General features: G+C 47.0%; 2 protein-coding genes across 2 annotated transcripts; both read right to left on the bottom strand.

Annotated features, from left to right (window-relative positions):
* Positions 1-1,198: 1,198 nt before the first annotated feature.
* Positions 1,199-4,182, bottom strand: LOC111024105 (uncharacterized). The gene is made up of 4 exons (XM_088120424.1): positions 4,036-4,182; positions 3,036-3,933; positions 2,696-2,963; positions 1,199-2,606 (listed from the first exon to the last, which is right to left on the bottom strand). The coding sequence occupies exons 1-4, from the start codon at positions 4,180-4,182 to the stop codon at positions 1,199-1,201; spliced, it is 2,721 nt and encodes a 906-aa protein (XP_087976550.1).
* Positions 4,183-16,174: 11,992 nt separating this feature from the next.
* On the bottom strand, positions 16,175-17,180 carry LOC148212895 (uncharacterized). The gene is made up of 2 exons (XM_088120423.1): positions 16,691-17,180; positions 16,175-16,491 (listed from the first exon to the last, which is right to left on the bottom strand). The coding sequence occupies exons 1-2, from the start codon at positions 17,178-17,180 to the stop codon at positions 16,175-16,177; spliced, it is 807 nt and encodes a 268-aa protein (XP_087976549.1).
* Positions 17,181-24,487: the final 7,307 nt, after the last annotated feature.

The following is a 24,487-nucleotide window of genomic DNA, read 5'->3' as shown; positions in this document are numbered from 1 at the left end:
GAAACACCCGTTCACCTACCACAAATTCGAGCTCTCTACGCCTGACGTCTGGATAACTCTTTTGACGGCTCTGTGCGACTTGCATCCTTCCTCTGATCTTTTGAATGGCACTATTAGTCGCCTGCACCAAATCCGGTCCCAAGAGAACTCTTTCTCTGACTTCGTCCCAATTAACCGGAGATCGACACTCCTTCCCATACAGTGCCTCGTATGGGGTCATCCCAATCGTGGCCTGAAAACTGTTATTATAAGCGAACTCTATTAGGTAGAGATACTTGTCCCAACTACCACCAAAGTCTAACATGCAAGCTCTGAGCATGTCCTCTAAAACCTGGTTCACGCGCTCCGTCTGACCATCGGTTTGGGGGTGAAACGCCATGCTAAAGTCCAACTTAGTGCCCAGGGACTTGTGTAGACTCCGCCAAAAAGTCGAGGTGAAACGCAGGTCTCGATCGGACTCTATGGATACCGGTATACCATGTAGCCTGAAAATTTCCTGTAAATACAGTTCCGCCCATCTTTCTATTGTATACGTGGCCTTGCCGGGAATAAAGTGAGCAGACTTGGTTAAACAATCTAGAACTACCCAAATCACAGTGAATCCCTTAACCGTCCTTGGTAGTCCTGTAATGAAGTTCATAGTCACATCGTCCCACTTCCAGACTGGTATGCTCAAAGGTTGCAGCAATCCAGCAGGTCTCTGTCTTGAAGACTTTACCTGTTGGCAAGTCAAACACTTGCTAACAAACTGAGCTATTTCCCTCTTCATATTATGCGACCAGTAATGTTTCTTGAGGTATTGGTACATTTTGGTACTTCCTGGATGGACCGAGTAGGGAGTATTGTGTGCCTCTCCTAATAAGTCCTTCCTCAAAGAATAATCTTTTGGCACACATAACCTTCCGCGAAAAAGCAAAGCTGCCTCACCTGAGAGAGTGAAATCCCCATGGCCCACCATACTAAAGCCTTTGGCCAAGCTAGGGTCTTCCTTTTGGGCAACAATGATCCGCTGCCTCAGACTGGGTTCCACCGAGAGTCGAGCCAACAGTGCGGAGACGTCATCCACCGTCAGCTCAACCTCCAAGCGTTCCAACTCGCTGTGCATTGGACTGCAGATCACAACCAGAGATGCCACACTTGCCGCACTTCTACTAAGAGCATCAGCCACCACGTTTGCTTTACCCGGATGGTAACTAATCTAACAATCATAGTCCTTCACCAACTCTAACCACCGCCTCTTTCTCAAGTTAAGCTCCTTCTGGGTGAAAAGGTACTTCAAACTCTGATGATCCGTGAAGACCTGAATTCTCTCTCCGTAAAGGTAGTGCCTCCGCAACTTTAAGGCGAAGACCACTGCTGCTAATTCTAAATCATGAGTGGGATAGTTAAGCTCATGCGCCTTCAGTTGTCGAGAAGCATAAGCTATAACTTTCCCATGTTGCATCAGCACACACCCCAAGCCCCTTCGCGAGGCATCACTGTAAACCACCAAACCTCCCGTCCCATCGGGGACAGTTAACACCGGTGCAGACACCAAACGCTTCTTCAGTTCTTGGAAAGCCTCCTTACACTCGCTGCTCCAAGTGAAGGTAGCATTCTTACGAGTCAACTGCGTCAACGGTGCCGCTATCCGAGAGAAATTCTGGATGAACTTTCTGTAATAACCAGCCAAGCCGAGGAAGCTATGAATCTCTGTAACTGAACTAGGTCTTGGCCAATTGCTAATAGCTTCTACCTTGGTGGGGTCTACTGCAATACCTTCCTTGGTGACTATGTGTCCTACGAAAGCCACTTGGTCCAGCCATAACTCACACTTTGAAAACTTTGCATACAACTTATTTCCCTGTAGTGTAGTCAAAACCTGTCTGAGATGTTCTTCGTGGCACTGCTCAGTCTTGGAGTATATCAGGATGTCGTCGATGAACACGATGACAAAAGAATCTAAATACTCCTTAAAGACCCGATTCATTAGATCCATAAAGGCTGCCGGAGCATTTGTGAGTCCAAAAGACATCACGACAAACTCATAGTGCCCATACCTTGTTCTGAACGTCGTCTTCGAGATGTCGGCCTCCTTTAACCTTAACTGGTGGTACCCCGAACACAAGTCTATCTTTGAGAACACGTTTGCCCCCTGAAGCTGATAAAAAAGGTCATCAATGCGTGGTAGGGGATACTTATTCTTAACCATAACTTTGTTTAGTTCCCTGTAATCTATACAAAGTTGCATAGAATTGTCCTTTTTCTTAACAAAAAGCACGGGCGCACCCCAAGGGGATACGCTTGGGCGAATTAAACCCTTGTCGAGTAATTCTTCCAACTGTAGCTTCAGCTCTTTCAACTCTACCGGAGCCATTCGATAGGGTGCTTTCGAGATGGGAGTCGTCCCTGGCAGCAACTCTATACAAAAGTCCACTTCGCGGGACGGAGGCAAACCGGGGAGGTCCTCCAGAAACATGTCAGAGAACTCATTGACCACACGAACCGCCTCAATGGCCGGCAAAACCTTCCTTGTATCCACAATGCTAGCCAAATAGGCCCAGACACCATCTGGAGAAGATGGCTGGCCTTCAATGCCGACACCACCCTCGGGACCCTGGCCTTGACTTATTTAAAGGTAAAGTTTTGTCCGGAGGGCAAGCGAAAGCTAACTTCCTTCTTCGAGCAATCAATATTAGCCCGGTTGGCAGCTAACCAATCCATGCCTAGTATCACATCGAAATCCTGCATATCCAGTTGGATTAACTTTACCTCCACGGTCTGACCATTGAAAGAGAGCTGGCCTCCTTTCACCACTTGACTAGTGACCAACACAGATCCTGACGGAGTGGATACCGACAGCAAAAAGCCTAACGATTCTAGCTCTAGGTCCGCATGCCGAACAAAAGTAGAAGCAATGAAAGAATGACTAGACCCCGAGTCAAATAAAGCGTAAGCAGGCATACTGAGTACTAAAACAGTCCCTGCAAAAGTAACACGCATGCAATAAAACACAAGCATATACACACAGCTCAAGACTCGCAAAGAGAAGGTACCTGTGATCACCGCCTCGGCATGCTCAACATCCCCCTTGGTAAGAGTGAAGACACGGGCCTTATGGGTTCCACCTTGAGTTGCCGCCGTAGCAGGGATCCTCTGGCCTAAAGCTTGGGTATTCGAGCCGGTCATTGGACACCCCCTTGCAAAATATCCTTCCTTCTGATACCTGTAACATATTCTCTTTCCCGCCCAACACGGCCCAGCATGGCTCTTCTTACAAGAGGGGCACACCGGAGAAATAGTCTGCCTTTGCACAAGCTGCTGGTGTCCCCTCGAGAGTTGACTGGAGGAGAACGATGCAAATTTCCTCTTGACCCCCGAGCTGGAGCCCATCACCTGTTGAGACTGAGGTTCCTCGAGACATTTGTCTATAACCAACGCACACCTGACTGCTGCTGCATAAGTATTTGGTTCCTTGAGAACAAGTAACCCCTTGATCTCCCTACGCAAAACGTCATTGAACTTGTCAATCTTTAATTGTTTAGTAGGAATATATTGCATTCCAAAACACGACAGCTTAGTGAACTTCCTCTCGTGTTGGGCCACAGTTAGGCTCCCTTGAGTGAGACGGAGAAACTCTGCCCGTTTTTCATTCCTGATAGTCACGGGGAAATAGTACTCATAGAGTAAGTTCTTAAACCTCGCCCATGTGATGGGTGTGTTGGCGTGATCCTCCGCTGCCGCCACCAACTCCCACCAGTTTACTGCTTCTCTCCGAAGCATAAACACTGCTCCCCGAACCTTGAATTCGTCGGAGCATCCCAAATACACATAAAGGGCTTCCAACTCCCTGACCCATTCCTCGGCCGTAGTAGGCCTCTCACTCACCCCGTTGAAAACGGGTGGTCCGAAGCGTTTGAAATCCCTGATAAACTGGACCTCCTCTTGTTGAATCTGTGCCCAGCAAGGCTGTTGCGCCTGAGCCCCACCTGCTTTATTCGCATTATCCAGCAATACTTGTAATGCCTCGGCTAGTAACGCCACCTAGGGATTCACCTGGGGAACTCCCTGAGGTGCTGCCTGCGGGACCGGGGGTGCTACCCCTCCAGGAACTGTCGAGGAAACATTTGGATCCGCTGCCTCCTCACCCCTAGGGTTCGGATCCTCGTAGTTGTGAGCTCTCGTGTTCCGTCGAAAAGCCATTGTCTAAAGGAACAGAGAACAGAGCACCAAGGTCAATAACACACTAACCGGGGCGCAACACAAGTGCAAAATTCAAGCAAGGTCTACATAATGAATCAAACAAACACACCGACCTATCTAGTATCAGTCAATAATAATATCTCAATCATAAGCAATGTAAGACATTCATGATCGAACATCCAGAACTCGGAAACGTACCTGGTGATGATGAGGAGACTGACAAGGACCATACACTAACGACCTAGATTCTAGGACAGTCTACAGGAACAACTCCGCTCTGATACCAATTGTAAAAACCCAAAATTTTCCACACATCTCTAGGTCACATTAACTACTCAACTAGTCAAATTTAACCCCGGCTACATCCTGCCAACTTCCTATGCACATAAACTTATAAAATCAAGTTCCAATCTTCATCAATTTAACGATAAATATAATCTCATTGAATAGCATTCAACAAAATTCGTGAACCACTTCACGAGGCAGGTTTATTGTTCAATCTATATGAATCTAAACAAATGGAATAAAACTCAAATAGGCACCTATCCCGAAGCACAACTAACAACAAGGGAAAAATCTCTCAATTACTCAAATGCAAATAAACCGTTTACTGGCCACAACATAAGGCCCTAACCAATGATTTAAACTAAACAGGAAAAACTAAGCAGCCTATGGTCCTCGCCAGTCAGGTCTCCTCCGTCCCATCACCATGGTCACCCACGAGTCCTTCACCTGAAACAATCATTGTAGAGAGGGGGGTGAGTATATAAAATATACTCCGTAAGTAGCCCTCACCAAGCACACACAAACATCATGCTCATAACCATAAAGGAAACATACATCGTCATGCTCTATCATTACAGTACGCGAATAACCATAGACATGCTCTACAATTACATTATACATTCATCCATAAACATGCTCTATAAGACCCGATGCTACACACCATCATATGAAAACAACTACTGTCCACTTGACTCCCTAGCACCTCAAATACAACTATGTTCACCTCAGCTATTCAAGCTCTTCGAAACCATTTTTTTGGTAGTGTCGGCCCCTGACCATTTATACCCAGAGCCCCGACACTAGTGCATCGACCCTCGACCATTTATACCCGAAACCTCGATGTCTTACAATCTATTGGCCCTTGACCATTTATACCCAAGGCCCCAATAGTTCTCCTTTCGAAAGACTCCTCGCATCGACCCCCGACCATTTATACCCGAGGCCTCGACGCTCATCTTTATCCAATATTGGCGTATCGACCCTGAACATTTATACCCGAGGCCTCGATACCCAGTTAATGACGTATCAGCCCCCAACCATTTATACCCGAGGCCCTGACACTCACCCATTCACTTCATAACTTCCAAAACTCCACATATCATTTATAGCCTCCAACCAAGATTCCAGTACTAATTCCCTAATAACTCCAACCACCACAACGCCCATCAACAACACCACCACTAGTATGATTTCAATGCATCCCTCAACTCACCAACACAATTCAGCATGTTTCCAATCATAGACATCATTCTAGTAGCAAAACAATAAACCAAACATGCTTTCACCACATATCAATTCTTAACAACCGCGCCCCAGTGAGTTTAGTCATAACAAAGCAAAATCAACAAATTGCAAATGATTGGAGCCCAACACAATTCATCCAAACACTTAATATTCAACGTCCATATCCAATAAGCACTGCCAGATATAATAAACAACTCATGAGACACGCCAAACACTTTATACAAATTAAAACAACAAACATTCCCTAAATAAATCCACTTTAACGAACATTCCCTATAAACATACAACATTCTACAACAGATCTCAGCAGCTCAACAATACCAAATTTCCCACTATTATCACCGACGGACATTCAACACTACCCCGGCGTACAGACCAACATAAACAAGAGTTACACTGCACAACAACATATCAGGACCAATAATAAACGTCATAAACCGCACATCGGCAACCAAATAACAAACATCAACGCACGCACCCGCCCCCGTGCTACTTACAAACACTTGTCCTAAAGCTTGTTGAACACTTCCTACTACAAAAGAGCATGATCTCGAGGTCAGTAACTAATTAGAAACATTTAGTTATAAACGAAACCGAGTTTAGGTAGAGTCGTTACCTACTAACTCATACTAAAACAACTTGGGTTAGGAGTGGGTTGACGTCGAAGGGGTTCGGGCTCCCAATCTGAGTTCAAAAGGCCTTAAGATTGCTGTCCCGATGTCTAAAAGTGATGGGTGATGCTGATTTGGGTCCAATTAGAGGTGGGTCAACGCCGAACCCATGCTGAAAATAGTGGGTAAATAGATTGGGCTTCGATTGTGTGTGAGTCAGCGTCGAACTTCACCGGAAGGCTACTGTTCACGTCGGAGGGAGTGCTATAGGGCGTCGGATTCTGGTGTCTGTTCTGTGCCGTCGCCGTGGAGGGTCGTCGGAGAGCCACCACACCGTGGGTCGTGCGATTGTGGAGGAGACGTCACACTGCTGCAAAACCGTGGGGGAACGCCGCGCCGCAGTGACGGAACGCCGCCCGTCGCACACCGCCGCGAGTAGCGCCACCGTGGAGCTGCTGTTGCGCTGCCGGATCCGACCTGAGCCCGTCGAACTCCAACAGACCCGTTCAGATTGCGGATTTCAGGAACGCGGCTGCCGTGGGTCGGACACTGTCGTTCGTGCGCCGCCGCGAGCTGCTGCAAAAGGACGCCGGCGTGGAGATGCTGCTGCTGCTGTGCCGCTTCACCGGATAAGAGGGGGCCGCCGGCTGGCAAGAAGAAGAAGAAGAAGTTTGGGGGGGGGGGCTGTCGGCTAGGGATGGGGAAGAAGCAAAAGGGAGAAAAAAAAGAAGAAAGTGTTAGGGTTTCCCTTTTGTTTTGTTTTAAAACAATTTTCCCTCAATGAAAGCCCAATCATCCAAGCTCAAAAAAGGAGTCCATTCCCTTAAAACAAGACCCAACATACCAAGTTCGGTAAATATTAATTTAATTGGGTTTTTAGAGCCTGATAAATATAGATAAATTCAATTAACATTCAGTTTGAAATTTAAATGAAAAATCTCCTGATTCGAGACTACTAACCTGAGGGACTCGGGGCGTTACAGAATCAAACTTGAATCATGCAAATTAAAGCCCAAGCATCTTAGGAATGTGTCAACATCCCAAGATAAAATTTAAGTTTTTTTTTCTTAACAAAATTTTAAAATTAATATTTGTATATTAAAAAAAGAAACTTTAGTTATATAGTAATGTATTAGCACATTGGTAATATGCTTCGGTTTTAATTTGCATGATTCAAGTTTGATTATTTATGTCCAAAATAAAATTATATTCATGAGGTGATAAAGTTTTTCTAATGGTCTGCATGTCACTTGTTTGAGCTCGGACATAATGTAGATCGGAACGCTCAGGATGAACTATGGCCAACGGTCCAACGCCTTTGCAGAACACTCTAAAGACCTGCAAAACAAAGTTAGCACTCCGATGAGCAAGTTAGTTTTGGTCCGAGCTAACTTGCCGAGTCTACTTAGGATTGCGTACCTTGCATTTAAGGCTAGGGTTTCTATTTATAGAAACTGGGCCCGACAGGGATTCTGACACACCCTAAAATTGCGGTGTGTTGTCGGGTACGGAAGAGACATTGTTACGGACTTTGTACCAAGTCGGCTCGGAAATGTAGGTCCTACTCTTACTGCCGACCTGAGTATTTCAAAGTCAATTTCTACATTTCGTCCGCGTGTTCATCTAACTCACCTTTTGGATAATGACACGTGGCAGGCCAGGATTTGCATCCAATATTGGCTCCCACTTCGATGGGGTGGTCGGCTCGGCGAAGTCATCCGAGCTAACTGAAGATGGGTCGAATCCACTCATTCATGCGTGACGTCATGGATGTCGTCAGCCCTAGCTTCTGCTTCGAGAACCCAAACGTCGTCACGAGGATTGCCTGGCGTGGACAGATCCTGTCCGTTGATCCTTTCACGATCGGACGGCTCTCGTGCCTCCGGGCTGTCCTATAAAAGGCGAAAGTCTTTTACTTTTCACTTTTGAGTTTTCGTGTACCTCGGCCATTTCCAAGTCAGGTACTTTCTCCTTCTTTTTTTAGGTAGCTTTCTAGATTCTTTCTTTAGATCTGACGATGGGTAGCTCTTCTAGTGAGTCGTCATCTGGGTCGGCCGGCCCCTCTAGTTTAGGTGACATCTTAAGGGATCCGACCTTAGCTTCTAGCTCAGGGAACCCCTATGTCGAGGGTAGATCGGGAAACCCCAATATAGCCTCAACCTCGGTAAACCCTGACCTCGGTCCAGTAGCTGAACTTCCTTGTTCATCTTGCTTGGTAGGTAGGTTGGCCGAGCTCCGCAAAACTTACTCGATCCCTAACTCCACAGAGCTTAGGGTGTAACGCCTCGAGTCCATCAGGTCAGTTAGTCTCGAATCGGAAGATTTTTCATTTAAATTTCAAAGTGAATCTTAATTTAATTTATCGATAATTATCGGGCTCTAACAATCCAATTAAATGAATATTAACCGAGCTTGGTATGTTGGGTCTTGGGTTGAGGGAATGGACTCCTTCTTCTTTGGGCTTGGATGATTGGGCTTAATGCGAAAATTGTTTTAAATCAAAACAAAAGGGGAAACCCTAACACTTTTCTTTTTCTCTTTTCCCTCCCTTTGTTTCTTCCCCATCCCTAGCCGACAGCCCCCCCCCAAGCTTCTCCTCGTTCTTCTTGTCCAGCCGGCGGCCTTCTTCTCCGGCGAAGCGGCACAGCAGTCCTCCACGCCGGCATCCTCCTACAGCAGCTCGCGGCGGCGCACGACTCCACGGCGGCGACGCGTTCCGAGCAGAACCGGACGCCCGACTGCTGCTACCTCCGGGCGACGTGCGCAACCCCCGGCGGGCCTTCTCCACGGCGACGACGCATTCTGAGCAAAACTGGACAGCGGTGGCAACAGGTCCAACGTCATTCCTCCGGTGACCCCGCGCCCAGATCTGCGACGCCAGCAAGTTTCTTGACGTTTCCTTTCCTCGGTTTGGTGTTATCCAGCCCCTCCGGCAACGTTAGACGATTACCCACACATAACCGAAGCTTGATTCTTGATATCCACTCCTTGCGGCATTGGGTCGGCATTGAACCACCTTCAATCGGACCCAAATCTATGTTACCCATCAGTTTTTGACATCGTTTCAGCAAGCCTAAGGCCATTCGAAGTCGAATTTTGGAGCTAGAACATCCTCAGCGTCGACCCACTTCTAACCCAAGAGGTTTTGGTGTGAGTTAGTAGGTAACAACACACCTAAATTTGGGTTTAATATTATTTAAATGTTTCCAATTGGCTACTAACTTCGAATCGTACTTTTTCCTTGTAGGAAGTGTTTGACAAGCTTAGGAGCTTTAGGACTTTTGGTAGTAAGTAGCACGGGGGGCGGGTGCCTGCGTTGATGCTTGTTATTTGGTTGCCGATGTGCTTTTTATGATGCTTAATATTGGTTCTGATACGGGGTTGTGTAATGTAACTCTTGTTTATGTTGTTTTGTATGCCTGGTTAGTGTCGAATGTCCGTCGGTGATAATAGTGGGAATTTTGTATTGTTGAACTGCTGAGATCTGTTGTAGAATGATGTATGAATGTAGGGAATGTCCGTTAAGGTGAATTTATTTTGGAAATGTTTGTTGTCTGAATTTGTATGAAGTGTTTGGCGTGTCTCGTGAGTTTTATTATATCTAGTGGTGCTTATGGAATATGGGCCTTGGATGTTAAATGTTTGGATGAATTGTGTTGGGCTGCAATCGTTTGCAATTTGTTGACTATGCTCTGTTATGACTAAACTCACTGTGGCGCTGTTGTTAAGATTTGGTATGTTGTGAAAGCATGTTTGGTTTATTGTTTTTCTATTAGAATGATGTTTATGTTGTGGAAGCATGCTGAATTGTGTTGGTAAGCTGAGAGATGCATTGAAATCATACTAGTGGTGTTGTTGTTGGTGGGCGTTGTGGTGGTTGGTGCTATTAGGAAAGTAGTACGAAAATATTGGTTGGACACTAGAAATGTTATGTGGAATTAGGAAAGTTATGAAGCGAATGGGTGAGTGTCAGGGCCTCGGGTATAAATGGTCGGGGGCTGATACGTCACTAATTGGGTATCGAGGCCTCGGGTATAAATGGTCGGGGGTCGATGCGAGGAGTCTTTTGAAAGGAGAACTATTGGGGTCTTGGGTACAAATGGTCAAGGGCCAATGGATTGTAAGGCATCGGGGCCTCGGGTATAAATGGTCGAGGGTCGATGCACTAGGTGTCGGGGCTTTGGGTATAAAAGGGCAGGGGCCGACACTACCAAGAGAATGGTTTCAAAGAGCTCGAATATCTGAGGTGAGCATAGCTGTATTTGAGGTGTTAGGGAACCAAGTGGACGGTAATTGTTTTTATATGATTGTGGTTAGCATCGGGTCTTGTAGAGCATGTTTATGGATGAATGTATAATGTGTTAGTAGAGCATGTCTATGGTTGTTCGCATACTGTAATGATAGAGCATGACGGTGTATGTTTCCTTTATGGTTATGAGCATGATGTTGGTGTGTGCTTGGTGAGGGCTACTTACGGAGTATATTGTATATACTTACCCCTCTTCTACAATGATTGTTTCAGGTGAAGGACTCGAGGGTGACCATGGTGATGGGACGGAGGAGACCTGACAAGCGAGGACTATAGGCTGCTTAGTTTTTCTTATTTAGTCTAATTCTTTTGTTACGGCCTTATGTTGTGGCCAATAAACGGTTTATGTACCTTTGAATAATTGGGAGATTTTTCCCTTGTTGTTAGTTATGCTTCGGGTTAGGTGCCTATTTGAGCTTTATTCCATTTGTTTAGATTCATTTAGATTGAATAATAAACTTGCCTCGTGAAGTAGTTCACGAATGTTGTTGCATTTTTTTTATGAGATTGGTTTATCGTTAATTTGATGAGGTTTGGAGCTTGATTTTATAAGTTTATGTGCATAGGAAGTTGGCAGGTTGTAATCGGGGTTAAAACTGATTAGTTGGGTAGTTCATGTAACCTAGAGGTGTGCAGAAATTGCTGGGTCGTTACATAGGGTGCCTAACATCGGGGAACACCTCGACGACCCTCCTCCGGGCTTAGTCAGTGTCTACCCCCAGATGTTCCATAGGGGGGTCATACTTCCACTCCACCCTTTCATACAAAGGTTCCTTCGCGTAGTCAACCTAGCCCCAGGTCAGCTCTAGCCTAACGGTTGGTCTACTGTGCTCGGAGCCTACGTTATGTGGTGGGTCCTCCAGGACGAAGATGAGGATAGGCTAACGGTAGACCAGCTCTTAGCGACCCACACCGTCAAAGCCTCCAACGAGGGAGAGGGTCGGTACTACCTCTCAGCTCGGAGGAACGTGGGTTAGTTGATTAGGAACCCCTCCTCCAACAAGAACTAGAAGAAGTGTTGGTTCCTCGTCTCTAGCGAATGGCTTCTGAGGGATGGAGGGGGTGAGCCGACCTGCCAAGTCCCAGCAGAGTTCGGATACGTAGGTGAGTGTCTTAGGTGCGAGCTGGGGTCGTTTTTTTTTTAATCTTAACTTCCACGCCTTCATTTCTGCCGTCCCCAGTTCCAAAGATCAGCACCAAGTCTTGGGAGATCATCAGGCGAGCCCAAGGTCGGAGATTGAAGTACGCGCTGTGGGGTGAAGCACTAGTCTCAAACTCCCACCTCTTCTCCAGCGGTCTCAGTCTTCACGACCAAGCGGACAAGCTTAAGAAGCTACCCAAACCTTGGCAACGCAGCTCACAGAAACGTAAAGCTCCTGAAGGTAACTACTCCTTGACTCCTCAGCTCGGTTGATTGCAACCTGTTATCTAACCTCGTCCCTTTTGCAGAAATGGCTTCCAAGTTCCTCACGCTTAGTAGTACGAAGCTGCAGCGGGCCTCGGTCCCGTCTGCTCCGCCAGCACCTCCTCAGGCTTGTCATCGCACGAGCAGTGCCGACGTCCCGGCCCCCGGGATGGCGAACTTGGCCAAACTCCAGGCCCTTGAGGCTCAGCCTCTGCAGACCATCGTCGGTGGCGAGGAGTCGACTACTCCACTGCAGCGAAGGAAAAGGGTGAGGGAGACACTTCCCTCCGAGGAGGTTAACTCCAAATCCCCGCCTCCCCCCATCATGGTCGAGTCGGAGGACGGGTCTCAGCTGGGTCTGCGGCAGTGCGACGAGATTCCACTGTCATTCAAGCTCGCCTTCTCTCGCCTCAGCATCCACGAGGCGGCAACGAAGGTGAGATCCTCCAGCTCTCGCCGTGTAGAGCGAGCTGTTCAGGCGCCTGAGGACCCTGTGGAGGCTGTGAGAAAGACCATAGCTCTGGCTGCAGAGGTAAGCTCGTGCCTACTCTTCCTTTCTTCTTCTTCTTTACCTCTTTTGATATAACCCATGGCCTTTGCAGCTGCACTACCATGCCTGCCTCTCGGCATCGATGATGAGCCTGGAGCTCGGAGGGTTGGACTTGAAAGAGGAGGAGACGAATGCCTCCTACGAGCGGCGGATCGCCGAGCTCGAGGCTGAAGTTGTCCGGGCCCGAGCTGAGAAGGAAGCAGAGGCCGACAGGTCGCAAGCCCTAATCGCCCAAGCTCGTACTGACCTGAAGAACGCTCGGGGTCGAGCCGAGACTGCGGAGAAGGGCTGGAACGAGGCTTGGCAGAATTTGGTGAACTGGGCCTACTTGGAGAAGAAAATCAAAGAATCCCCCGAGTTTTACGGCCTAGCTCGCAACATGACGGACAAAGGCTTCTATTACGCTGTCAATAGGCTCGACACCGCTTGCTCGGAGGACGCCATCGCCGCTGTCGAGCAAGAATACGAGGTCATCTGGGTGGAGCGGCCTGCCGAGGCCGGTAAAGAGGTTGAGGCTGTTGGTGCCAAGGTGGGGTCCAACAAGCTTACCGACCCTCCTCAGGAGTAGATCGCCTCGGTATTCTGTTGTTTCTTGCTTTCTCTCTCTTTTAACCAAATCTGTACTGAGCCGAGGCATATATACCTCGGATCTTCATTAAACTCTATTCTAATGAAATGACGTTGTTTTGTTTAGATCCGAGTAATTCTTTCCGAGGTCCCTGAGAGAAATTTAATTAAACTTTAATTTTAGTTTTGGTTGTTTGAGTTTCTTGAGTCTTCATAATTTCTTACCTACACAACGACTTACGAGCCGAACAATTCAGCTCGGCGGTGTGTGTTTGGGATAACCAGGTTCCTACGAGCTGACCATTGCTTTGCGTGTTTGTAAAAATATAACTTATCTTAGGTCGTTTACCATAGGTCATACCACGTAGTCTTCCTTGGCCCCCATTTGACGTAGCTCGGTAGTGGTAACCACTCTAACGAATAAAGTCAAATTTTGCACAAGTCATTGGAGATCGGCTTTCATTAATGAACGAAATTTTTACACGTCGGATTACACACACTTTATTGATAATAAACTCGCAAATGCTCGGCATTCCATGGGTGAGGGAGTTGTCTCCCGTTTTGGTCGGACAGCAAATACGCTCCAGGTCGGAGTGTTTTTAAGACTCGATACGGACCTTCCCAGTTCGGCTGAAGTGCTCCGACATGATGCATTACCTTCTTCAGGACGAGGTCGCCAGGCTTGAACGTTCTGACTTTTACTCTGGCGTTGTAGTACCGAGCCATACGGTTCTGATATTCTGCTAGTCGAAGCTAGGAGTGAGATATTTTCTCCTCGAGGAGGTCAAGATTCACGAGTAGAGCTTCACTGTTGGCTTGCTCGTCTAAATTCTCAACTCGGGGCGTTGGCATGCCAACTTCCGCAGGGACAACAGCCTCCGACCCGAAGGCTAGGCCGTATAGCGTCTCACCAGTAGATCGGCGGGGTGTAGTTCGGTAAGATGACAGTACCTCTGGTAACTCTTCTGCCCACCGACCTTTCAGAGATTCCAGCCTCGTCTTTAGACCACGCTTGATGATCTTGTTGATGGCTTCAACTTGCCCATTAGACTGCGGATGGGCAGGAGACGAGCTGAGGTGACATATGCCGAGTTGTCGACAGAATTGACTAAACCGAGCACCTTCAAACTGCTTTCCATTGTCAGTAATGATGGTGTTCGATATACCGAACCGACATATTATGCTCTTCCATACAAAGCTGACGACCTTCGCCTCGGTAATAGATGCCAGAGGTTCCGCTTCCACCCACTTGGTGAAGTAATCTACAGCTACTATGGCGAACTTCAACTGCCCCTTCCGCATCGGTAGTGGGCCAATCAGATCTATCCCCCACCGAGCGAAAGGCCAAGGGCTTGAGATCGGCGTCAGCATCTCGGGGGGTTGCCTCAAAATGCTCGTGAAGCGTTGACATTTGTCGCATGTTTCGGCGAACTCTTTGGTGTCGCGCTCAATCGTTGGCCAGTAGTAGCCCTGGCGGACGACCTTCGCGGCCATGGACCGAGCTCCCCATGGTTTCCGCAAACCCCTTCATGAATCTCGCGCATGACATACCTTGCCTCTTCTAGGTTGAGGCACCGCAGTAATGGTAGGGAATATCCCCTTTTGAAGAGCTTGCCTTCTTGCATCAAGTAGTGAGCAGCTTGGCGTTGAAGCTTTCTGGCGTGGCTCGGATCGACAGGGACTGAGCCATTGACCAGGAAGTCCTTAATTGGGTCCATCCATGTAGGCCGAGCTGACGTGAGCTCCATTATCTCAGGCTGGTCGATGGACGACTCAGCGAGTATTTCAACTGGAATTGTTCTCGGTAGGTCAGTCTCGTATGCCGAGGCTAGGCGAGCCAGTGCATCGGCGTTGGAGTTTTCGGACCTCGACACCTATCGAATCACATAGTCCTCAAACTGGGTGAGGATCACTCGAGTTTTGGCCAAATACCTCTCCATACGAGCTTCCTTCACTTGGTACTCCTGGTAACCTGATTGAAGATCAGTTGGGAATCGCTGAGAATCAGGAGTCACTTTACGCCCATCCCCCTGGCGACCTTCAGTCCATTTATCAATGCCTGAAGCTCGGAAGCTAAACCGGAGTGCGTACTCGAACCGAAGACCATCGGGGCCGAGGAGCAGCAGACTTGCCCCACAACGTTTCTCATTGGATGAACTATCCACGTAGAGTGTCCATTGGTCACGGACATCGCTTCCTTGCCTGGGTGGGGTTAGCTCGGCAACAAAGTCTGTGGCTGTCTGACCTTTCAATGCTGTTCTCGGCTCGAAGGCGATGTCATGCTCACTGAGCTCTAGTGCCCACTTCATCAGTCGACCCGACGTTTCGGGATTGTAGAAAATCTGCCTCAAGGGGTAGTTTGTCAGAACGACTATCTTGTGTGCCTGGAAGTATGGTCGTAGGCGTCGCGCCGAGGTTACCAAGGCTAGGGCCAGCTTCTCAACACAGGGGTAACGAGGCTCGACCTCGGTCAACGATATGCTTGTGTAATAAACAGGGCTCTGCCCTCCTTCTGCCTCCCTGATAAGTACTAAGCTCACCGCATTTTCCGACACTGCTAGGTACAGGTAGAGTACATCACCAGGCAGCAGCTTTGACAACAAGGGAGCCGAGCTGAGGTACTGCTTCAACTGCCGAAGTGCGGCTTCACAATCATCGGTCCATTCGAACCGACCTTTTTTCGTTAGTGTTTGGAAGAAAGAGTGGCAGTTGTCAGTGGAGCGAGATACGAAGCGATTCAAGGCTGCCAATCGACCGTTTAACCTCTGCAGCTGCTTAATATTCCTCGGCGCCTCCATCTCGAGGACTGCTTTTATCTTGTCTGGATTTGCTTCAATTCCGCGTTCGTGGACCATGAACCCGAGGAACTTTCCTGACGAAACCCGAAAGGCGCACTTGCTCGGATTGAGCTTCATCTGATACTTCTGAAGCACGCTGAAGGCCTCTGTCAGGTCGGCTAAGTGGGAGCTCGTCTGCTTACTTTTTACCAACATGTCGTCTACATATACCTCCATGTTGCGTCAGATCTGTTTGGCGAACATCATGTTGACCATCCGCTGGTAGGTCGCCCCGGCATTCTTCAGATCGAAAGGCATGACGTTGTAGCAATACAACCCTTGATCGGTAACAAAGGCGGTGTGCTCTTGGTCAGGCGCATGCATCTGCATCTTATTGTACCGGGAGTAGGCATCCATGAAGGAGAGGAGTTCATGCCCTGCTGTTGCGTCGACGAGCTGATCTATCCGAGGTAGGGGAAAACTATCTTTCGGGCACGCCTTATTGAGGCTCGTAAAGTCAATACAGACGCGCCATTTGCCGTTGGACTTTTTAACCAAGACTACATTAGATAACCACGCGAGTAATGAACTTCTCTTATGAATTTAGCTTGTAGCAACTGCTCGACTTCTTTACAAAATACATTGCTTCGCTCGGCGTCGACAGGCCGACGCTTTTGCCTCACAGGCGTATAGCTAGGATCTACATTTAGCCTATGTACCATTATACTAGGGTCTATACCCGACATGTCATCATGAGACCATGTGAACACGTCAGATTTGCTTGCAAAAAACCGACGAGCTCTTCTTTTACCTCGACCCACAGTCCGCTGTCGATGCTGACCTGATTTTCTAGCCCCAATAGGGGGACAAGTTCTAGCTCTTCAGCCGGGGTACCGCGGTTAGGCTCTGGTTCATCGGCACATGGCTCCGCCGCGTCCGTGACCGCTGCACAAGTGGTTGTTCCCTTCATTGCGGTTGCGTAGCATTCTCTGGACGTCTTTTGCTCACCCCGGACTGTCGCAATTCCGGCCGAGGTGGGGTACTTCAAGACCTGGTGATAAGTGGATGGAACTGCCCTAAGATCATGAATCAAGGGCCGACCAATTATGGCGTTGTACGCAGAGCTCCGATCTATCACAACAAATTCTGCGACCTTAGTTACTCGTTGATCTCCCTCGCCGATGGTAACAGGGAGCGAGACACATCCTTCCGTACTGACTGACTCCCCTGCAAAATCGACCAAAGGCATCGGGCTGAGCTTCAAGTGCTTCCTTTCCCACCCTAGGGCCGTGTAAGTCGAGAACTATAAGATGTTGGCCGACGCTCCACCGTCAATAAGAACTCTTCTCACCTTCACGTGATCAATGAGTGGGGTGATTACTAGGGCGTCATTATGGGGCATGTGCACTCCTTCGTCATCTTAGTCGTCGAGTAAGATCGGCATCACAGGCTCCTTGGGGTACGAAGTACAGACCTCGTGTGCAGCCTCCCGTGCCAGACCTTTCCTCTTCTGCCCCGACTGTCCCCCACTCGGGCCCCAATGGATGGTATTTATAACGGCAGGACGATCTTCCTTCCGTCTCGACGGTGGCGACTTCTCTCGCTTCTCCTCCAGAGCCGACCCTTCTGGCTCTGCCCTTTCACGCCTGCCGACATATTTCTTCAGATAACCCATCCGGATCAGATGCTCGACCTGCTCCTTCAAGTGGAAACAACGTTAAGTGTCGTGGCCGTGATCCTTGTGGAATCGGCAGTACAGTCGCTTGTCTCGTTTCCCTGGAGGTCGGCGGAGCTTTTATAGGGCTATGAAAAGCGCCTCCAGGTCGGTATCTTTTGCCGCCGCGTAGATCTCTGCGATTGAGGCGTTTAGCGGAGTGAACTTGTCAAACTTCGGCCCTCGTCGGTCTGAAGGGGCTTTCTCATCTCGATGGCCTCTACTCTTATTGTCGTCGGCCCGTCGAGACGAGCCCCAACCATCGCTGTGCTGCTTCTTGGGAGGAGGGGACTTTTGGTCCTGATCTTTACCATGGTTGCTTCGCCGAGCTCCATTGGCTTTCCACAACTCCAAGCCGTCGATATACTGGCGAGCCCTAGCGAGCATCTCATTCAATGAGGCCGGCGGTCGGCTTCCGAACTCTATCGTCAAGTTCCTATTGTTTAAACCTGTGGTGAAGTACATCATGGCGATGTCATCGGTGCAACTTACCACTTTGACATGCTCGTCCATGAACCGAGCGATGTACTCTGTCAGGGACTCATTGTCTCATTGCTACACTGTTCCGAGGAGAGAGGGCGGCAACTTCAACAACTGCCGAGCTGAGAATTGGTTGATGAACAACCTTCTCAACTGTTGATAATTGTCGATGGATCGAGGCTTCAACTGTCGGTACCACAATCTCGCCGAGCCTTCCAAGGCTATTTGAAATGCTCGCAACTTCATGGCGTTGCTTGCGGCCAGGAAATCCATCTTCCCCTCAAACACTTCCACGTAGGAGATCGGATCTTCAGATCCGTCGTAAGAACTCATGACCGGAGCCTTGAACCTCGATGGGATAGCTGCGTCCAAGATCACTTAGGAGAAAGGCAGTTCCTCTTGCTCGGCTACGCGATGCAGGTCTGCAGGCCTGCACTGCCGCGTGAGATATTCTATCTCCCTCCGAAACGAATGGTCAGCGTGGGAGGACCTCTCTTGAACATCGACCTCTGGGCTTTCCTCCTCATCGTCAACCAGATACTCCCGATCTCCAGGTTCCAGTACCCGTCGCCTCGACGTCTCTTCACCTCGGCCCTGATGGGCGTTGGAGCTATCGAAAGATGCCAAGGGAGTCCGAATTGGTCGGATCCTCGGGCGTCGTCCCTCAACTCGGTTGTCCTGCTGAGGGTGGTCACGCACCTGTGCTTCCAGTGCGCTGCCTGTCCTCATCCGTTGTGGCTTTCGTGAGGGTGCTCCAGCTAGGGCCTCCCTGCGAGGTCGGAACTGATACTCCGTTCTTTGGTTCGGATGCATCGGTCCCTCTCCTCGAACGGGATCCCTGGAGACGGAAAGCCTGACACTTCGCTGCCTCTCTCGACCGCCTCGAGCCTTGCCTTGACTTCCGTGAGCTCGGCGATCACGTTGGCTACCATGACTGGGTCCACGCCTGCATCGGCACTTGCCCCAGAGCGTGCACTTGTATTTCCCCAACCGCGGAGGCGAGGTGCACGGGGCAGCAGACCGTTCCTCTGAGGTTGTAGTGGCGGGAACTGATCTGAGGCGAGGTGGAACTCCCGGACTACTACTGGATCGGATGTGACCGGCCGACGTCCATTCTCCTTGACCACCCCCTCTTGGGGTCGTCCTTTGATGATGGGAGTTCCTGCCACCTGAAAGTATGTGAGTCGAGGTTGGGCACGAGAAGTGGCAGCATCGCTCATCGGAGAGCGGATTGGTGAAAGTTGAGATCGTGACTACTGGGAGCGAGTTTGGGCCATTGGCTGAGATTGCAAAAGGTGAGACTAACTTCTAGATGTGTCTTCCCCACATACGGCGCCAGATGTTTGAGCTCGAAATTGCTAAGCTCGGACGTAATGTAGATTGGAACGCTCAGGATGAAATGTGGCCAATGGTCCAACGCCTTTCCAGAACACTCTAAAGACCTGCAAAACAATGTTAGTACTCCGACGAGCAAGTTAGTTCCGAGCTAACTTGCCGAGTCTACTTAGGATTGCGTACCTTGCATTTAAGGCTACTGTTTCTATTTATAGAAACTAGGCCCGACAGGAATTCTGACACACCCTAAAATCGCGGCGTGTTGTCGGGTACGGAAGAGACATTGTTACGGACTTTGTACCAGGTCGGCTCGGCAATGTAGGTCCTACCCTTACTGCCGACCTGAGTATTTCGAAGTCAATTTCTACATTTCGTCCGCGTGTTCATCTAACTCACCTTTTGGATCATGACACGTGGCAGGCCAGGATTCGCATCCAACATCACTCATACCTATTAGTTTATATTGTAACAAAGTATGAATTGATAAAATATGGAACATTCAAATAAAAATACAAAAATATTTTTCTTTGGATCGAATATGTTTTTGCAGACCAAGTTTTTAAAATAGATGACCAATTACACCTCGTAGATGATTGGTGGTGACTCCAAACCCTTATCTTGAAAGAGACCTATCAGGGGATGATGTTGGTCGCTCCGTATCGCGATGAGCGCGACAATGTTAGTTGAAAATTTTGAAAACGATATCACTTGACAAAATGATGTCGGTTTTATGGGTAGGCGCCTGATTTTCAGAAAATTTAAGTTTTAATGTCGGCTTTAAACCGACGTTAAAACGTTTCAATTAATGTCGGTTGGAAACTGTTATGGTAAAAAAAGAAAAATATGCATGCACGATTGGAGTTCAAAATGACGTCATTCTAGTAAATAAAACGATGTTGTTTTCATTAAATTTAAAACTTACATTAAATCAAATATACGATGTCGGTTTAAAATTGACATGAAAATGAAAATAATAATGTCGGTAAACAACGTCGTTTTATCACGCTTAAAAAACACAGACACGTTCCGCATGAAACAACGTCCTTTTGGTCATGGATTTCTTAAAATAAGCCTAATATCAACGAAACCTAATTGGTTACCGTAATCTGTAACTTATTTTAACCCTAATTGGTTAGACACACAATATCAGGCTTTATTGCAGAAGAGATTTTATGCCTTCAACAATCAAAGGAAAGCCACAATAATCAAACGCATAAAGGTACAATATAAATAACAATTTTTTAATAAATTTTCATTACTTACATGAAAATAGCAATTCTGAAACTTAGGAGAGTTTGTGATTTAAATTATTTTCTAAATTAAATATTGCCCAAAGTGTACCAACACTTTATTTTTTTAAATCCTGCATCTCTTTTAGTTTAATCCCCAAAAATCAAAGAATCAAAAGCCTTTGAGAACGCGAGTTCTCATGTCTTCAATCTCGTTGTTTATGTAAGGATTTGCACAACGTCAAACTTCAGTCAAGCTCGAACTCTATTTTCGCTCCAACCTGAAATTCTAAGGGAAGATATGCACAAGAGGGCAAAATCTCCGACGCTCAAGTTAGTAAGCAACTCAGACTCAATATTAAGTTCGAGGAGAAATTTGATACCTGATGGTGAAATGAGGTCCTCTATTTATAGGTTTAAGCTCCGACAGGGGTTACGACAAGCGGTTACCTTGGTCGGAGTTGAGGTCAGTACTGTCAAGTTTGAGTAGATCGAACCCAGACAACTTTACTCATATTAATGGCTTATTGGTGGAAATAACGGCTAAGTCATCTAGCTCGGAACCCTCTAAGGTAGAGTTATGCGAAACAATATTTGGGGTGTCCCTTTGCAACGAACCACTGTCCTCCACATGGCAATCTGGTTTTCACCCTCAAACATTAGCCTCCTCTCTGCCAGGTTCGAGCTCGATCTAGTAGAGAAGTTGTTTTATTGGGAAACCAATCCACGTGGTGACTTCCAACCTTGAGATAATAAATGTTACCGTTGGAGAACCTCGAAAACGAACCTGTCATTCGGCACGCACTCGAGTACCTTTGCCGTTCGGACTTCCTTCGATATGGATCGTTCCTTTTAGAACACGTGTTTGGTCGAGATTGAATTTCGGGACACTATAAATACCCCCAAGACTTCAAATACGTTTTCCACGCTTCCTGAAATCTTAGAATCCGACTTGAGCAGTTCGGAACTTACTTTAGGTCAGTCTTGTACTTTTGCTTTTGCTTCGCACTTTCACTTTTAGAGTCATGTCTTCGTATTCTAGCTCGTCAAGTTCTTCTAGTAGTAGTTCATTTGATAGTATAGTTTAGAGTCGGAGCCCTTCACCTAAGAAGGCTTACGCTGTATAAGAACTTGCAAATAGATTAGACTCTGAGTTGGAGGGGGAGATGATAACTTTAGGTTCCCTGAAGATGATGGGGTTGATAGTGACACATCCACCTCGGGCCAAGGTTTGGAGTTCCCATCTCAGATGCCGAAGAACTACCTCGGCCCTCTCCGTAAGAGGTATAGTATTCCGGACGGCATAGTCCTTAGGATTCCTCAGGAAGGGGAACGTGCTGACAGCCCCTAGAAGCGTGCGTAACTCTATACATGAAGATGTTCGAGTACGAATTCTGCCTACCTGTTCATCCTCTTGTGCAAGAGTTCCTAGTGATTACGCTTGTTTACATGCGTAAAAAGAAGGTTTTAGATGCTGTTTTTACAATGTTTCAGCTTTGTTTCGGATTTTTCTCGATCGTTTGAGTTCCAATTCATGCAAAATTCATATATTATGGTTTGTGGTTGGCTTATATTGTATTTATGACATTTTAGGACCATTTGGGAGTGCAAATTAATCAAAAGAAGCAAAAAGACGAAAAAAGCATCATGGGAGGCGCCAGGCGCCTGGGAAGCCTGCAGAAAAACTGGTTTTCTTCTAACTTTGCCCTTAATGAAACGCGTCTTCCAATGCGTTTTGGTGGTTCCAACCGATGTATACGTGTAGAAGAAGTGTTCCACTATCAGTTTGAGCACGATTTGGTCAGTCAAAAGAGTTGGAAATGGGTGATTCACCATCGTTTTAGGACCTACCTAACCAATTCTGCACAGCTATAAATTCCAGCAACTTCTCCACCAAAATCATCAAGCCTTGCTTCCTTCTCTTGATCATTTTTAGTGTTTCTTTGTTGCTTTCTTAGTACTTTTGAGTTGCTTTCATTAGTTACTTTTGGTTTTTAAATCCCGAGCACTTTACATTCCTTTATTGAGCTTGTTTTGTTTCCATTTGTACTTAGTCATTTTCTACTTATTCAAATATATAAAAATCTAGCACTTTGCTTATCTTCCCTTTGCCTTTACTTTATTTTTAGTTAAGAGAGTTGTGTTTTTGGAGGAAAGAGCACGTGACACTCTCCCTTGCTTGAAAGAGAAGGGCGAAGCTCTCAATCCCGATAAAAACTCTCCGTTAGTTAACTTTTGTTTTTCACACATGCATTCCACATTCAACCGTTTTACTTGCTGTATTTTCTTCAATATGTCTTTCTAAATTCCCGTCTCTAGCCCGGTTATGGATAGTTAGCCTTTTATGTCTAAAAAGGGTTGCTAAGAAGTAGTGTTTTTACTTTCCATTCATTGCTCAACATGTTTTCCCAAAAAGTTAGGATTTAGAGAAGGCCACTGTAAGTCTTAACAAGTCAATACTGAAAAGGTTGCTTATTTGCATTGTTGAGTGGTTAAACCGAGGAGAGGAGCGCCTTAGACATAAGGGTTCCGCTTAAGTAGCCTAGACATAGGACCTTAACCCGAGGTTGCGACTATTTCCATCCTAAAACTAAGATATATCTCATAATAGACATATTAGGGAATGTCTTAGGACTTTGAACTTGCTTAGACATAAGTCAAGTGAGAAGCGTAGTCGTTGGTTTCTAAAGTAAAAAGCATATTGTCCTTAGCATGTCCTTGAGTCTTTGTTGGCTAACTTGAAGTAGTTCGGGCTAGGTTTTATCATTCTAAGTCCAAATCCCAAATCCAAACCATTATTTGTGACCACTTCCCATTTTACAAGAATCACTCATTCCAACATTCACTATTCTTTAAAACTTTAGAGTTTGGAAATTGTTTAGAAGTCCTTGAGGATCGATACTTGGATACTCCATCCATTTTATATTACTCTGACAGGTGTGCGCTTGCATCTATATAATTGTTACCACGCTTAGCGCGTGCGTTCAGCATAAACGCCCAGTCAAGTTTTTGGCGCCGTTGCCGGGGACTTTAGTTTTAAAATTATTTTCAAATTCTTTTAGTTTTTATTTTTGGTGAATTGTTGTTGGGTGTAATTTCCATCCACCGTTTTTGTTCTATATTTTTGGTCGTTTATCTCACAAGGGTAAGTTAAAGTGCATGAGCACAAGATCTTTTCTTCTACCCCTTGACCCTGAGATTGAGCGGACCCTTCGAAAAACTCGAAAGGAGCAAAGACTTCGAAAACAACTAGAAAAGCAAAAAGAGAGACAAGGTGAAATCAGTCCTGAAAGTGAGGTAGAGAGTACGAGCACATCAATGGCAGATATTCCACCTCGTGATCCGGTTGATCCACCTGCTGTTAACGGTAATATGTGGGATCATGCAAGAAATGATAAATTCAACCATATCCAGATGGCGGACAACAGAGACGTGGCAATGCGAGAATATGCCGCCACGGCTTTTCAGAACTTTGATTCAGGGATAGTCAACCCTATTCCAGCCCACGCAAACTTTGAGCTTAAACCAATGATGTTCCAAATGTTGCAGACAATTGGACATTTTGGAGGGCAGGAACATGAGGATCCACATGATCATCTGAAATCATTCATTCAAATTGCAAATGCATTTCGATTACCTGGTATAACAGACGATGCTCTGAGACTAACACTTTTTCCATTTTCTTTGAAGGACCAAGCTAGAGCATGGCTCAATGCATTTCCACCGGGATCCATCACCACATGGGGGTCGTTAGTGGAGAAGTTCTTAACAAAATTCTTCCCACCTACTCGCCACGCT

This window comes from Momordica charantia (genome assembly GCF_013281855.1).
Source record: "Momordica charantia cultivar OHB3-1 chromosome 2 unlocalized genomic scaffold, Mcharantia_2.0 BLBB01000002.1, whole genome shotgun sequence".
NCBI lineage: Eukaryota > Viridiplantae > Streptophyta > Magnoliopsida > Cucurbitales > Cucurbitaceae > Momordica > Momordica charantia.
This window is presented reverse-complemented; position numbering and strand designations above follow the sequence as displayed.